General features: G+C 34.0%; 1 protein-coding gene and 1 long non-coding RNA gene across 12 annotated transcripts in view; one reads left to right on the plus strand and one right to left on the minus strand.

The window, feature by feature from the left end:
- Positions 1–14,724, plus strand: part of ssh (Protein phosphatase Slingshot) — a 176,091-nt gene that overhangs the window by 96,139 nt on the left and 65,228 nt on the right. For all 8 annotated transcript variants that reach the window (XM_033469994.2, XM_076524764.1, XM_076524768.1 and 5 more), the window contains one exon: positions 3,206–3,384. In XM_033469994.2, the coding sequence (XP_033325885.2) occupies positions 3,206–3,384 (179 nt within the window). The remainder of the gene's footprint in view (positions 1–3,205; positions 3,385–14,724) is intronic.
- On the minus strand, positions 11,451–13,845 carry LOC143260116 (uncharacterized). Of its 4 annotated transcripts, none has more exons than XR_013034205.1 (4): positions 13,318–13,845; positions 12,307–12,455; positions 11,952–12,060; positions 11,451–11,626 (listed from the first exon to the last, which is right to left on the minus strand). It is a non-coding gene; the product is annotated as an uncharacterized LOC143260116 (long non-coding RNA). The 4 variants fall into 4 exon arrangements; XR_013034204.1 differs by having other exon boundaries at positions 12,307–12,575; XR_013034203.1 differs by having other exon boundaries at positions 12,307–12,651.

The following is a 14,724-nucleotide window of genomic DNA, read 5'->3' on the forward strand; positions in this document are numbered from 1 at the left end:
ATTTGATATGCTTCTTTTTTATTTACTGCTCCCTTCAGGTTCATTTTCTCTTCTTCCTCCTTTGTGTCTTTTCAATTTTTAATGCCATTCCTCTATATTCCAGTCGCTGCTTCCACTCACGACATCTTCCATACCGATATTTCGTAACCATTACAATTCTGAAATCGAAGATTCGACTTTCTAAAAATGGATCTCGATTATTCGATATACTTAACAGAATTCACACTATATAATAGTACACACTATATAACACTATTCACACTATTCACACTATATAATAATAACACTAAGCATAAGTGCTTACTATTAGATGTCATTTATTTAAAGAATAGCCAATCATGTACGTTAAATTATTTAATGGTAAGATTTGTTGCCATCACTATTAGGATTATTAAATTTTTATTTTATTTAAAATTGTTAAGATTATTAAAATTTCGAGTTATCATCGTCGAAGTACCGTGTAAGAAATGGAAAAATACGTCGGTCGCTGAAGCTGACTACTTTAAGAGAAAACTGACTCAGCAGACTTGGGTTTAACTTGCATATCCGGAAGTTAAACCTTCAACTTCGAGCTGTCAATATCTCGGAATTGGGATTTCTCTATTGGCAAAATGTCGAAGAACCTTCCGATTTATATTTGCATTGGAGATATTCATATGGGTCTCCGATACTTTCATATATGTATTTCAGATATCGTGCGTACAATATCATTTATTATCCGCAACCCACATTAAATTGTTAAAGGCAGATTTTTTCATACGATAGTATTTCTCACCTTTAATTCACGTAAAATTGATAAAAGTAAATTTTTATTCGACAATTTCCCTTAAATATTATATTTTATTCAACAATTGCTATTACCTTACAATAGCAGACCTGCCACAACTCTTGAAATAATATTATTTGAAATATTATCTGAAATAACATGTTATTCTATTTGATTATTATTTGAGATAATTGTGAAATTTTCTTTACACAAATGTACAGTTAACATCGGTTCGCTAAAAAGAAACTCATCGAAAAGATTTCTAATGCTATTCTTGGAGATATTGTTTCGAGAAAAACATGTTTACGATTTCAAACGCGATATCAAGTAAGATATAACAGTTTCTTCTTTTTTATTAAGGCGTTTTAGAATATTACAAACAATTCTGAATACAGCAATGAAATCTAAGTTTTTTAGAATTTTTCCTGCGGCTGCTTGAGAGTAATACACTTGAACTGTACTTCTGCAAAATCAATGTTTTACGACCCACATAATTCGATCGAACGTATCTAGCACTGATAACGCCGTCGATATCGGTTCGACGAGGAAACGTTCGCCGATGAAAATTGCACGAAAGTTACTGTTGTGCAACTGTACTCTGCGGTGTCGTTAACCCTGAAGCAACTTCTGTTTCGTCTCTGCAGACGGCTACGTGATAGCGATCTCCGGTCAAGTGTACGAGTATCATATTAAAATTTCGCGACGTCTTCATTGCCATATCTCTTCCTTTTCGTGTTACGTTTCAGCGTTACGCAGACGTTCGCTCGATTATGATGGCGCGAATAGCGTAAACCTTGAGCCACAGTGTGCAAAAAGTTTACACTTCTTCTATCTCTTAAGAACATTTAATATTGTACACAGTGTTTCGTTAATTTTCGGAGGCTTTAAATCTTCGTTATTTTCATCGAAACGTGCCAATCTTTGTAAAGTATAGAATAAAAGATATTGTAATTCTTGTATGTCAGTGATTTGTCAGTATGTCCTTTAGATCTCGTAATAAAACAAGAGCTTTTGTAGTTTCATTAATATTTGTTTTAGATATCGTTCAATCTTCTATTTTATGTTCGTAAAAAGTTCATATAATATTAAATTATTTCAATTTTATTAATTTTTCAGATTATAATTTTAATGTATGATAATGAAACAGGAGAGTTTGCAATTGTATTAATATTTTTCTTAGATATTGTTCTATCTTTTACTTAATTTCTTTAAAGAATTGCTGTAATATTGAATTATTTCAATTTTATTTTTCATTTTATAACACTGCAACACTTGGTAATGAAATAGGAATTATTATAATTTTATTAATATTTTGCTGAAGCACCATTTACTCTTCTATCTTATCTCTATGAAGAATGCCTATATCACTGAATTATTATAATTTTGTTAATTATTTAATATTTTAATCCGAGTAACGTTGGTACAATATGAGCATAGGAAACTCTTATCAACCTTTTACGATTACTAAAATTGGCTGAATTAATTTCTGCGAAAGTAACCGGAGAACCGGAATGCGTCTATTGACTAACAGGTGTGATTCACGCAATGGAATTCCATGATCAGTGCAATGTTGAAATTCGTGCAGGTGATTAAACAATTACCTTCAAAAAATGTTAACAAGACTTGATACATTGGTCAATTATTTTTTAATTACTGTATTAGAAATCGGTAATAAATTAAAAATATAAAACAAAAACACATTGCACGAGTCTCTAATTGTGCTGAATCATAAATTATTTAAAATAGGACAGAGTCTTTACTTTTTAAATAAACAATTTACGAACATCAATTATTCTAGGCATTCTCGTTTTAAATAGTTTATTATTTATTATAAATAAAGAATATATGAAATATTTTCTAAATAATTATATATGTTATTAATTACCTAAATTATTATTCTACAACCTTGTATTTCTAACATTTTCATATGTTTGTTCATATAATCATTTTGTATCTAGAGATATGAATACTTGTTGCGATACTTTGTTTCTTCGCATAATATAAGAGACTCCATAATATTTATGTTAGATTTGATACATCGCCCATTATTACTATTTTGAAATTGCATAAGGGGTATGCGTATATTGCTGAGATTCAGGATTCGTCATTCTCGAGAAAATAAGTTGGACATTAATTGATTTAGCAATTATATTATTATTTCAATGTTCTCGACGTGTTGTTTACGTATATGCATAAATCCACTTTTGATTCTTTATTTCGTAATGACGAAAATGCTTTCACAGAAAATAACGGAACAAATGTTTTAATTCGAATATACATTACGATGGAATTGGTGAGAAGACTATGAAAGTATGAATTCAGTCTTCACTTGCAAAGCGACGCTTTTAGACGATCACTTTTAGCGATCGGTAGATTTAGTGTGAAAGAAAGAATCGGAAGAAATGCTTTAAAGAAGGGATCGACGTGTTCTGATTTTAGGCAGTGAAACTGGAATCAGTGCACCAAGGAAGGACGAGGTATCTGGTCGTTGTGTCATGCACAGGAAGACAGAATGCCGAAGAGAGCTGCCTGCTCGGCATCGACTGTCACGACAGGGCGACTGTTGGCCTTGTACTGCGAGTCCTAGCCGACACTGCCATTACACTCGACGGCGACGGGTACGTTGGATGTTTTAAAATTTCTATTCCATTAAATTTTCTAGAAATTCTTGAACAGATCGATGTGAAAATGATTGCTGTTGCGAATTAATATCGCATTTCGTAATTAACATTTTAACAGAATAACTACATAAAGAAATAAATAATTTAAAAAAAAAGCAAACGCTCAATTTCTTTTAACTTCTCGCTCACTTGGTACACCAAATACGCGTAATCTGTAGTGTGCGAGTGTGTGCATGTGCATAATGTTCAAGATTATTATTACGATATATTCCAGGGTATCTATCACTAAGTGCCGTGTGAAATAACTGCTAAACGGTTGAATTTATGAAAAAAGCGTAAAATGTCTTTTTTACCTTTCTTTTCCATAGAATACGTTAATGCAAGACAACCAATTTTTTTACCCAATTTTTCAAGAACAATTGAAGGTTATTTCAAACTTTTTTAATAGAATCATGCTTTTTAGGGTGCACAGCGAGTACACCCGATACTAAAACTCCGCGATTACAAAATCTCTCGGGTTGTAAAGTCGATTACGCTAAGCGACGGAATTGATTAGTATCGCTGTTCGTCTAATTAAAGATGAACAGCTGTTTTAATTTTGAAGAATGAATTGAAGCACTATAAAGCACTCAATTCGATGGTCGAAGGTTGAAAAACTATCTGAGTAGTAGACTAGCGTGAGCTGGAGTCTACTGTAGTTGACTGAAGCTGAGTTGACTGACTAACTGAATAGTAGACTAGTGTGAGCTGGAGTCTACTGAAGTTGAAAAGTTGAGTGGAGTAAACTAGCGTGAGCTGGAGTCTACTGAAGTTGAAGAGTTGAGTGTAGTAGACTAGCGGGAGTTGGAGTCTACTGAAGTTGTAGAGTTGAGTGTAGTAGACTAGCGTGAGTTGGAGTCTACTGTAGTTGACTGACTAACTGAATAGTAGACTAGCGTGAGCTGGTGTCTACTGAAGTTGAAGAGTTGAGTGTAGTAGACTAGCGTGAGTTGGAGCCTACTGTAGTTGACTGACTAACTGAATAGTAGACTAGCATGAGCTAGAGTCTACTGAAGTTGAAGAGTTAAGTGTAGTAGACTAGCGTGAGCTGGAGTCTACTGAAGTTGAAGAATTGAGTGTAGTAGACTAGCATGAGCTGGAGTCTGCTGAAGTTGTAGAGTTGAGTGTAGTAGACTAGCGTGAGTTGGAGTCTACTGTAGTTGACTGACTAACTGAATAGTAGACTAGCGTGAGCTGGTGTCTACTGAAGTTGAAGAGTTGAGTGTAGTAGACTAGCGTGAGCTGGTGTCTACTGAAGTTGAAGAGTTGAGTGTAGTAGACTAGCGTGAGTTGGAGCCTACTGTAGTTGACTGACTAACTGAATAGTAGACTAGCATGAGCTAGAGTCTACTGAAGTTGAAGAGTTAAGTGTAGTAGACTAGCGTGAGCTGGAGTCTACTGAAGTTGAAGAATTGAGTGTAGTAGACTAGCATGAGCTGGAGTCTGCTGAAGTTGTAGAGTTGAGTGTAGTAGACTAGCGTGAGCTGGAGTCTGCTGAAATTGACTAAAGCAGATTGACTGCGATTCAGAACTTAGTTGAAATGGACAGCGCGCACCTGATGAAACAGAGTCGCGGACTAGAGACCGAGCGAGAATGACTGAGTTTAACTGACACTGACTGACGAATGACAAAACAATGACTGACTGACGAATAGATGACCAATGACCAAAAGAAGAATCGGTTTCGAGCTTTTACACCGTTTCGTGGACAGAAGACTAGAAATTGATTGGCCAGTGACGCGATGGAAGGGGATGTAAAAGTGACGTAGCACGCAGTATTATGGCTATAAGAAGGCTATGGCTCTACGAAATTGAAAGCCTAACGAACGTGACCTTTCGTCGATTGCACGTCGCTCGTTGAAGGACTGTTAATTTTTCTCGCTGAGCCGAAGATTCCCTGTCAATAAAATGTCTTTTTTAGGAATAAAAGAAAAAGGTAATTCGCGTCCCGGAGAAAGTTAGGCAGACACAGCACGAAGATTCCATTGAAGGACGGAACAGATGCTCTATTTTCGTTTCGCCATAACGAAAGAGCGTAAAAAATGTAAATAACTATCACATAGATCTTGAAAAATGTAGTAAAAGACTTTTCGTCTTACGTATTCTACGTAAAAAAAACAATATACTTTTGACACTTCTTTTCACGAAGTCAATTGTTTACCAGTTATTTCAAACACTACTTATTGATGGACACCCTGTATATTAATTCAGAACAGCAATGGTTTTCACTTCTAACTCTACAATACTATTTCCAACATGAAAGTTTACATGAATTTGAGTCGATGTTTAGAATTTGCTAACTAGAACTTGCTCCACCAATCAATCATTTTTGAGAGGTTCTGAGGAATGTAAGGGAATTGAGAAAGTAGGTAATTGCTAGACTGCGGATCTTTATGATGTGATCTCTATGGCGTGTGCAGATTTTTAAAATGCAAACGTACAAATCAACAAGATCCAATGGCATTTTTATTTCCTTTTTACAATTTTATTCGATGAAGAAAACTTTCTCCTTTAATTCTAATTTCTGTAAGATCACGTATGAAAATGGTAATTTGCGTAAAGATCTGCAATCGAGGAATTACTATGACGAATCTTAGCCTTACAGTTTCCATATCGATAAACAAATTGCATCGATTTTGCCTAATTTATATGACAGCTAACCATGATTATATTAAACCGTAATTAATTCGATTCAACAATTCTTAATCATGACTTGTGTCTATCTTTTGGGCAAAACATCTGATATAGACTACGATTAACGAGAACAATCGCGTTGTGAAAATGTGTAGAAAAATTACCAGAAAGTTCAAACTTAACCGTGAAAAGTGTTCGTCAATTCTAAAGACGATTTCACAAAAATTCTACGGCTCTAGATTTTATTAAAACATGAATAAGCATTCCGATAAAATTCACAGAATAAAAAAAAGCATACTTTGGCAACAAATTTCGAAAAAATACTTAATTTAGAAATCACTGAGTCATCATCACTGATGTCAAATCACTGATCATCGCGTTTAACTCTTATTCCATCGAGCAACGCTATAACATCATTGGCTAAATTTGAGAAAAGTTCATTTTCTTAATATTTTTAATACATAAAGCTTTGTTTCTTAATATACTCCTTTATGCATTCTGTAATTATTATCTTCTTATAAAGCTTTTATAACTTTCTTCTCAAACATTACGAAATTACATGAACGTGGCTCAGTTTATCTTCGCTTAAAATTTGTATTAAAAATCTATTACAATTTAAATTTTGTAATAAAAATTCATATTAAATTACTATTTAAAATCTGTTACAATTCATATTTATAATAAAAATTCAATTTTTCTATTGGAAATCTATTACAATTTAAACTTATAATAAAAATTTAATTAAAAATAATAGAAATTATAATTCAAATTTGATATTAAAATTGTTAGATACAACATTTTTGTCTGACACTAAAAGGATTAACGTGAATCTCAAAAGAAAACGATACAAAACTAGATGGTATATCAGAATTCTATCAACGATACTACGTAGCCGATAGTTCCGAGAAGTATCGAAACACGAGGAGGATGTTATCGGTAATAGTAGCGCTTAGCTTGTTAAATGGAGGATGTGCAGGCCTAATGGAACCTCATGTTCAAGAAATTCAAGTAACGTTCGGTACTTTATGAGCAGACATTTTTACAATGACATGCAATAACGTGTTCCAGTGTGTGGAACAAACTCACTTGTTCCGAGCGTCGTTGCAGTGAATTTTAAGAAAGTGCCTTACCACTTGACGTATATAAAAAAAAAATCGAAACAGTGGTAAGAGAGTGTCGAAGGAAAAAATGAATTGAAAGTGAGAGTCCGTTGGCATTTACTTCTTATAACGGCACTGACACAGGACGTTGGCGCTTAGGCAGGCAACATTGGCTGGAAAATTGAGGAAACGCTTGAAAAACGATGTGGATAGTACAGTATTGTAATATGAAACATCGAAGTCTCAAATGTCTTTATAAAATTTCCAATTAGAAAATTTTCTAGATGTAATTATTACATTGCGAATTTTATGTACTTATGGCAAAAATAAGTAGACGCAATTTAACTCGTTGCCTGGTAATTAAATAATTAAACAGTAAGTTTATACTATGGGATTAAATAGACTCTAGATCCAATTAGTTTCTAACTGAGCAAATAATGTCACATTCATAATTTTATTTTGTTAAAAATGCGTTGCTTTACGGTAGTTAGGGCAGGAAGACGTATTTTACACTATAAACTAATATTTATAGAAAAAATGTTTGAAATTCTATTTGAAATAATAGGTTCTCTTCGCAATTCAAATAAGACAGTATTTCGAATAGGATATAAATTTTCATTAAACAAGATAATTAATTTTTTGGAAATCTAAAGCTAAAGCATGAAAATAAATATTTCATTTCGATAATCTAGAACATAGAATAAAATAGTTTTTATTTTAATAATATACAGCACAGAAAATAGAATACTTTTCATAGAAAATTGATTTTCATACGCCTAAAGGATAATCATCGTTAAATTTCAAAATGATTAGAAAATATGAACTTTTATGTGTTGTAATTATTGGTAACTAAAAACTATTTCCATAATTTATAATGGTTGCAGGTAACCAAAATCATTTTAATCAAAGTTTTGCAACAGCTATTTTTGACAACGAATAAAATATTTTATTTTCCAAAACACGTGCACGATCGAAAATAAAATATCTATTTACTATTTGCCATTTCACAAATACCGTTTCACTGAACTGTTTATCGCTGCGAATCTCGTTCATCCGAGCCAACACGAAGCTTCCAGTTCTCATGCAACGACTCCAATAGACACAGTTCTTTTTTTATCGATCAATTATATCGAGGAAACTATCAAGCTTCACGGAACCCGATCCGCTCCGCCAATAATAATCAACGGTCCATTTCTGCGAGTCTTAATCGAAGAGCAGAGAAAGCGATCGGGATTTTACAGGTTATCAGATATTCGCCGGCAACGGATAGTTCCGCACTTTCTCTTCGGTCGGCTGCTACCCTATTCCGCCGGCCAGCAAAAACCGAGCCGGACAAATCGGCCGGGACCCGGGTCGACCGGCAATTAATCCTGTCCCCCGATGCGTAACAAGGTTTCCGATCCGGCGGGAGAAGGCCCAGAGGAGAGGCCTTAGCTTTCAGTCGGCGGTGAGTCATTAGCGGGGCACGCGATCCCCGCGAGCCGCGAAGCCGGCAATTAGGCAAGCAAAACGCGGCGCGAAACGGTGCATCGAGCGCATATCGAGAAACGAACGCACCTTGGCTGCCGCGGAAAGGTGAGCGCGAAGGTCAGCGCCACTCTCTTTTGCGCGAACATACGGCGTAGGGAAATGGAGCGCGTTACCGTAAGCCATGTTAGAGCGAGGCACTTGACAGGTGAGCATCAAGGTCACGGGGAAGGTCGTGTCAGCTGTTCCGAAGCCGTCAAGAGCCGGGGGTCACGCCGCGCGACGGGCTATCCGTCGGATCTAGCCGGCCAAAAGTCGACTTTGTCGAGCTCGTCGTAGAGGTAGAAACGAGTTGTTACCTGGAAAAAGGCAGGCAGTTTGGGAGATAATAAACTGCAAATTTTCTTTCGGTTTATCGCATCCATGCGAAGATAAGGGAAACAAATGCCTATTATGAAACGCCGTTCAACCGTGACCCCTGCGTGAAATGGAGGCACAAGTAATACGATAAAAGATAATAGAGCATATGAAAGTGGATGTAAAAGACCTACCTATATTTTTGAACATTATTCTTTATAACTTCGCTCACGCGAATACAGTGATGTGCATAGCTGAACGAAAATGTAATAAAACATCATATTTATATATTTCCACTTTTTATTATTATATTAATATAGCAATATTATATAGCAATATATTATATAGCAATATATTATATAGCAATATTATATAGCAATATATTAATATAGCAAAATTATATAGCAATATATTAATATAGCAATATATTATATAGCAATATATTATATAGCAATATATTATATAGCAATATTATATAGCAATATATTAATATAGCAAAATTATATAGCAATATATTAATATAGCAATATATTATATAGCAATATATTATATAGCAATATATTAATATAGCAATATATTATATAGCAATATATTATATAGCAATATATTATATAGCAATATATTAATATAGCAATATTATATAGCAATATATTAATATAGCAAAATTATATAGCAATATATTAATATAGCAAAATTATATAGCAATATATTAATATAGCAAAATTATATAGCAATATTATATAGCAATGTATTAATATAGCAATATATTATATAGCAATATATTAATATAGCAATATAGAATAATAAGCCTATAGCAATATAGAATAATAAGCCTATAGCAATATAGAATAATAAGCCTATAGCAATATAGAAATATAAGCCTATATTAATATAGCAATATAGAAGTATAATATTTTGTTAAGTTCTTTTTAAAATAGTGTTTCAATTAAAGGAGGACACCTACAGTGCTGTGAATAATTATAAATTCATAGTAATTTGTACATTTTTACTGATGTTTGAACATAAAGCGAAAGGAAATCTATATCTGTATATTTCCATTTTTTATTATGTCTAATATACTAGAAATATACAAATATGACGACTTGTAAAGTTTTTGTTCAAATATCACTAAGAATGTAAAAGTTACTGTGAGTCTATAATTATGCGCATCATTGTACTGTTACGTAACAATTAGCTGTACAAAAAATGGTTACTTAATTTTTTTCATTGTTACGATTTATGGAACAGATGGCATTCGTGTTTCATATGCAATGTCCCTAATTTAGGAACGGGTATCTCAAATGATCACCACATACGTAAAAACAAAAAATAAATTTAGAGCACTTGGCAGAATCTACAATAACGTTGCTCGGATGTCTTCTGTTTGCAAACATTTTATGAATGCAACCGTACCTCAAATAGCACGTGGATTTGTTTTACGATTGAAAATCGTGTCGATAAAGCCTGCGAGTACAAATGAAAAAAATATTGGAAATGAAAGCTGGTATAAGTTTTAGGAATACGTAAGTATTTCACACAGCTTGACAAAACAATAATTATGACAGTTCAGAGAACAAAAGTGAATTTTATTCGATGTCGCTATCGCTACTGTAACTTAAAGCAATTCCTTTTTAATTAGCACAAACTCATTATCTTTTTAGCTTGAAATATTTGGAGGTTCGGCTTCATTTTCATTGTTAATGCATATTTCTTCGGATGATTTTTTTAGCAATATTTTCTTTCGTTAAATTTTCACAAATTTGCTGATTTTCGCTACAACGTTTCCTTAAATTTTCTCAAAATTTCAAGGTTCCTTGAATGTTTGGATCGATGTCTATAATAGTACTTCCATATTTTTGGACTAATTCAAGAGCTCTACAAAGATTTACTGGCTGCGTAAGTTTAGATCGTGCATGGAAAATGTACCGTGTAAATAGCGTTATAATTTACCGCGTAAATGCACTGATTTCAATGCTGCTACCTATGGAGGCACAATGCCGCGCGTAGTTTGTATTATCCTGTTCTATATTATGGCAGTTGAAACAACTCCGTCGCATTTCCGTTCTCTCGGATCAGCTAATGGCCGATACCAGGTACCGCCCGGTACTAGGAAAAGTCCACTAATAGAAGTGAGTTTTCCAGTTTGACAAAAGCTTGTGTCGTGCGATTGACGGGACAGCCGAAGTGCTAAAACCTGCTAAGCACTTGCCAGAACTCGACAAACTTATACAGGATATTGAACGCACAGTTTGGCACCGCTCTCTCTTCGATAAATCAAAGAATTATTTTATATACACAATTACGTAAACTTAAATTGCATCTTCCAGTCAGTGTTGGAACTTTGTTAGTTAAGCCTAATATTTTCGCATTTTCATATATTTTGTATTTTCTTAAGGAGTCATGCTCAGCTAGGAGTTTAAAAATGTGGTGATTTTTGGGAATTTTTTTCTCGATGCTTTTGAGACCTTTTTCAGTCAGTGTTTCTTTATTTGAAAAATCACGCTTTTTATTACTAATTGTGTCTTTTTTTATCATTTAAAACTAAGCAGAAATGTGTAAGTTATGGCAGTTCTTCCGTCGGCTTTCCAAAAAAATATATGTTCGTGCTTCGCAGTGGTCAGCTTCGCTCGATCCACGGTTATCTGAAATCATGTACGAAAAATATTTCTTCAGTTGATAGTCCGAATTTGTCCTCGAGCGAAGGGTTTTTCGAAATATCGATTTTTGACAAGATGGCAGGCGTACAAAGTGAAAGTTTTGATTGTTGATGAGAAATAGCTAGTGTTTAGGCTATAAAAACCGAAGTACTCGACAGAAAAAAAGATCCTCCGTTCAAGAACAAGTTTTTCGAATGCAACAAAGATTGCAAAAATTTCGTCCAAATCGATACTGTATTTTTCAAGATATCCTGACCATCGATATTGAAAATGCAGTTTCGAGAAAAACGCATTTAAAGTTTCAACTTACGCTAACACTTAAATGTTTATTTTTCACTCGCATGGAATCATCGATTCCAGGTCCACATTGGTCATCTTCTGCTGAGGTACTAGCCTCGAAACCATTTATTTGTTGTTGACTGCGAAGATTATAATATAATTATATGATATAATATAATATATTAATATTATATATATTATAATATAATATATACTATATATATATTATAATATAATATATACTATATATATATTATAATATAATATATTAATATAATATAATATATATTATATATATTATAATATAATATAATATATATAATATATATTATAATATAATGTATTAATATAATATAATATAAAATTATATAATATAATATAATTACCCTCGTGCGTTGCTTCTCGCGTGCAGCGGTCGGCAATGTTTCGCGAAGCATAACAATTTGAAATCGAAGTCCACGTGTATCGTCGGTTTGAAATTTTATTTTTCCGTCACACACTTTATACTTCACGAGCGTTGAAATTGTTGCGAAAACTGTAAGGAAACTGATAATTCTATATTCCACAGAATTATCTTGCGGCACAGTGATGTCTTTCTGTAGTTTAATTGTTTTCGCCGATATACTGGCACTTTTCTCACTACACTTAGTGGTTTCTGGATTAAAAAAATTTGTTTCCGTTTTTTCGGTCTAATAAACTAAATTACATGCCAAACTGAAAATTTCCTAGTCCTAAAATATAGCAATTATATTCGCCTGTACCGTAAACTTTAGGAGTTCTTAAAGTCCTAGCTCCTAATTAATTAAGCGACTATATCTCCGACAAGCTTCATCCGATTCAAATAAAACTTTCAGATAATATTCTCGAAATGTAATACACATTCACAAACAATCGAAACCCACAAATTGATTCTTTTTAAATTTCTGACCGAGCATGATCCCTTAAAACAGGAGTGGCCGAAGCATCGACCGCGGTCAACTGGTTGACCGCACAACTATTCCTAGCCGCCTTCCTGTCTGATATTATAATTATATATGTTTATTTCAAATTTAAACTTATTCTTGGCTTTAAATTACTACTTTTCTTATCATCACATAACACATACGATGTTGGTAGACCGCCTATAATTTAAAAAAAAAACAGGTCGCCCTAGTCGTAGTGATAAAAAATTTAGCCACCCTTGGCTTAAAACACGTATATATATATATATATATATATATATATAATCTTAATGTTAAGTACTTACAACACTTGCATAGAGCTAACTACCTAAATGTATATATATATATATATATATATCCTAAATGTATATAGCAAAGCAAATGAATCTCCCAGAGATTTGAATTCTTCAAATGAAAGAAAAAAAAAAGAGAACTCAACGAAACTACCGCACGTACCGTTTCTTCCATTAGTCCCAAGAATTACAGTCTCTCTTAACGCGGTGTTGCACAACAGAGCAGTTCTAAAAAAAAAAGAAGAAGAAAAAACCCACAACTACCGGTGTTACACGGCGATTATCTGGATCGAAACACCGATGTTGTCCCGTTTCTGCCGGCAAGATGCACCGCACTAACAACCGAGTAAAGCCGTTCGGTTGCCTCTGAAAGGTGGCTATGAGGACGGTTGTCCGTTCCAGCCCGTCCCCCGCTTGCCGCATGAGAGGTCGGGGAGTTACGTTCGGCGATTGCGAAAAACACAGGACACTTTTCTGACAGGACGTTGCCGTGAACATGCGTGACTCGTAACGACGCGACGCGAAGTACCGTTTTTGAGCAGGGGAAAGCTGATCGCGGAATCGTAGTAAGCTCACCGGAAACCGGCGCGGCTCGTCGCCGAACTTCTACGTGCATACATACATACATACATACAATGTACGAATACCTTCGTATTCGCTGTTGTTCGCGTGGCCGTCGGCTTTGCACTGGTTAGGTCTTTACATAATGCGTGTAATTAACGGTTATGCTGGATGTGCAGCGCCGTGTTGTAACGCGTTGCAAACGCGTGGTGGTTGCGTTACCGTTGCGATTCCGAGCGAAGAGTTTGCTCGGCCGCGTGACGCGCGGATCGCCGTCAAGGAACAGCGAAATCGAGACTTTGAATAATTGCCGTCCGCTGAGAAAAAAAGAACACGCGCGCACATGCACACAGAGAGACGCAAGCAGAGCCGTATACAAATGAACTGACAACGGAGAGACCGACGGGGACTGCGGCGTCGTTGCGCGTCGTTCTGCTGGCTTGCACAATTTCAATTATCTTCGCCGCGGTGGTAGGTCGCGTTTCTTTGCAATCAATGGTCATGAGAACCAACGACACAGACTCTGAAGATCTATCGGTGACGCGTTCGGTGAACGCTCGTTTGGGAAGCGTCTGCTTCTTAAGAGATATGTGCTGACGATAATAAGAGATAATAAGAGAATATATAATATATATAATATAATATATATTATATTATATATAATAATATATAATATAATATATAATAATGTATATAATATAATATATATGTTACAGTGAAACACCGAAACACCGAAATTATATATTATTATATATAATATAATATATATTATATATATTATATATAATAATATATAATATAACATATATTATATATATATTATATATAATAATATATAATATAACATATATTATATATATATTATATATAATAATATATAATATAACATATATTATATATATTATATATAATAATATATAATATATAATATAATATATAATAATGTATATAATATAATATATATGTTACAGTGAAACACCAAAATCTGGAGAATGTCGATTTTCACCGG

The sequence above is a fragment of the Megalopta genalis genome, chromosome 10, assembly GCF_051020955.1.
Source record: "Megalopta genalis isolate 19385.01 chromosome 10, iyMegGena1_principal, whole genome shotgun sequence".
Lineage (NCBI taxonomy): Eukaryota > Metazoa > Arthropoda > Insecta > Hymenoptera > Halictidae > Megalopta > Megalopta genalis.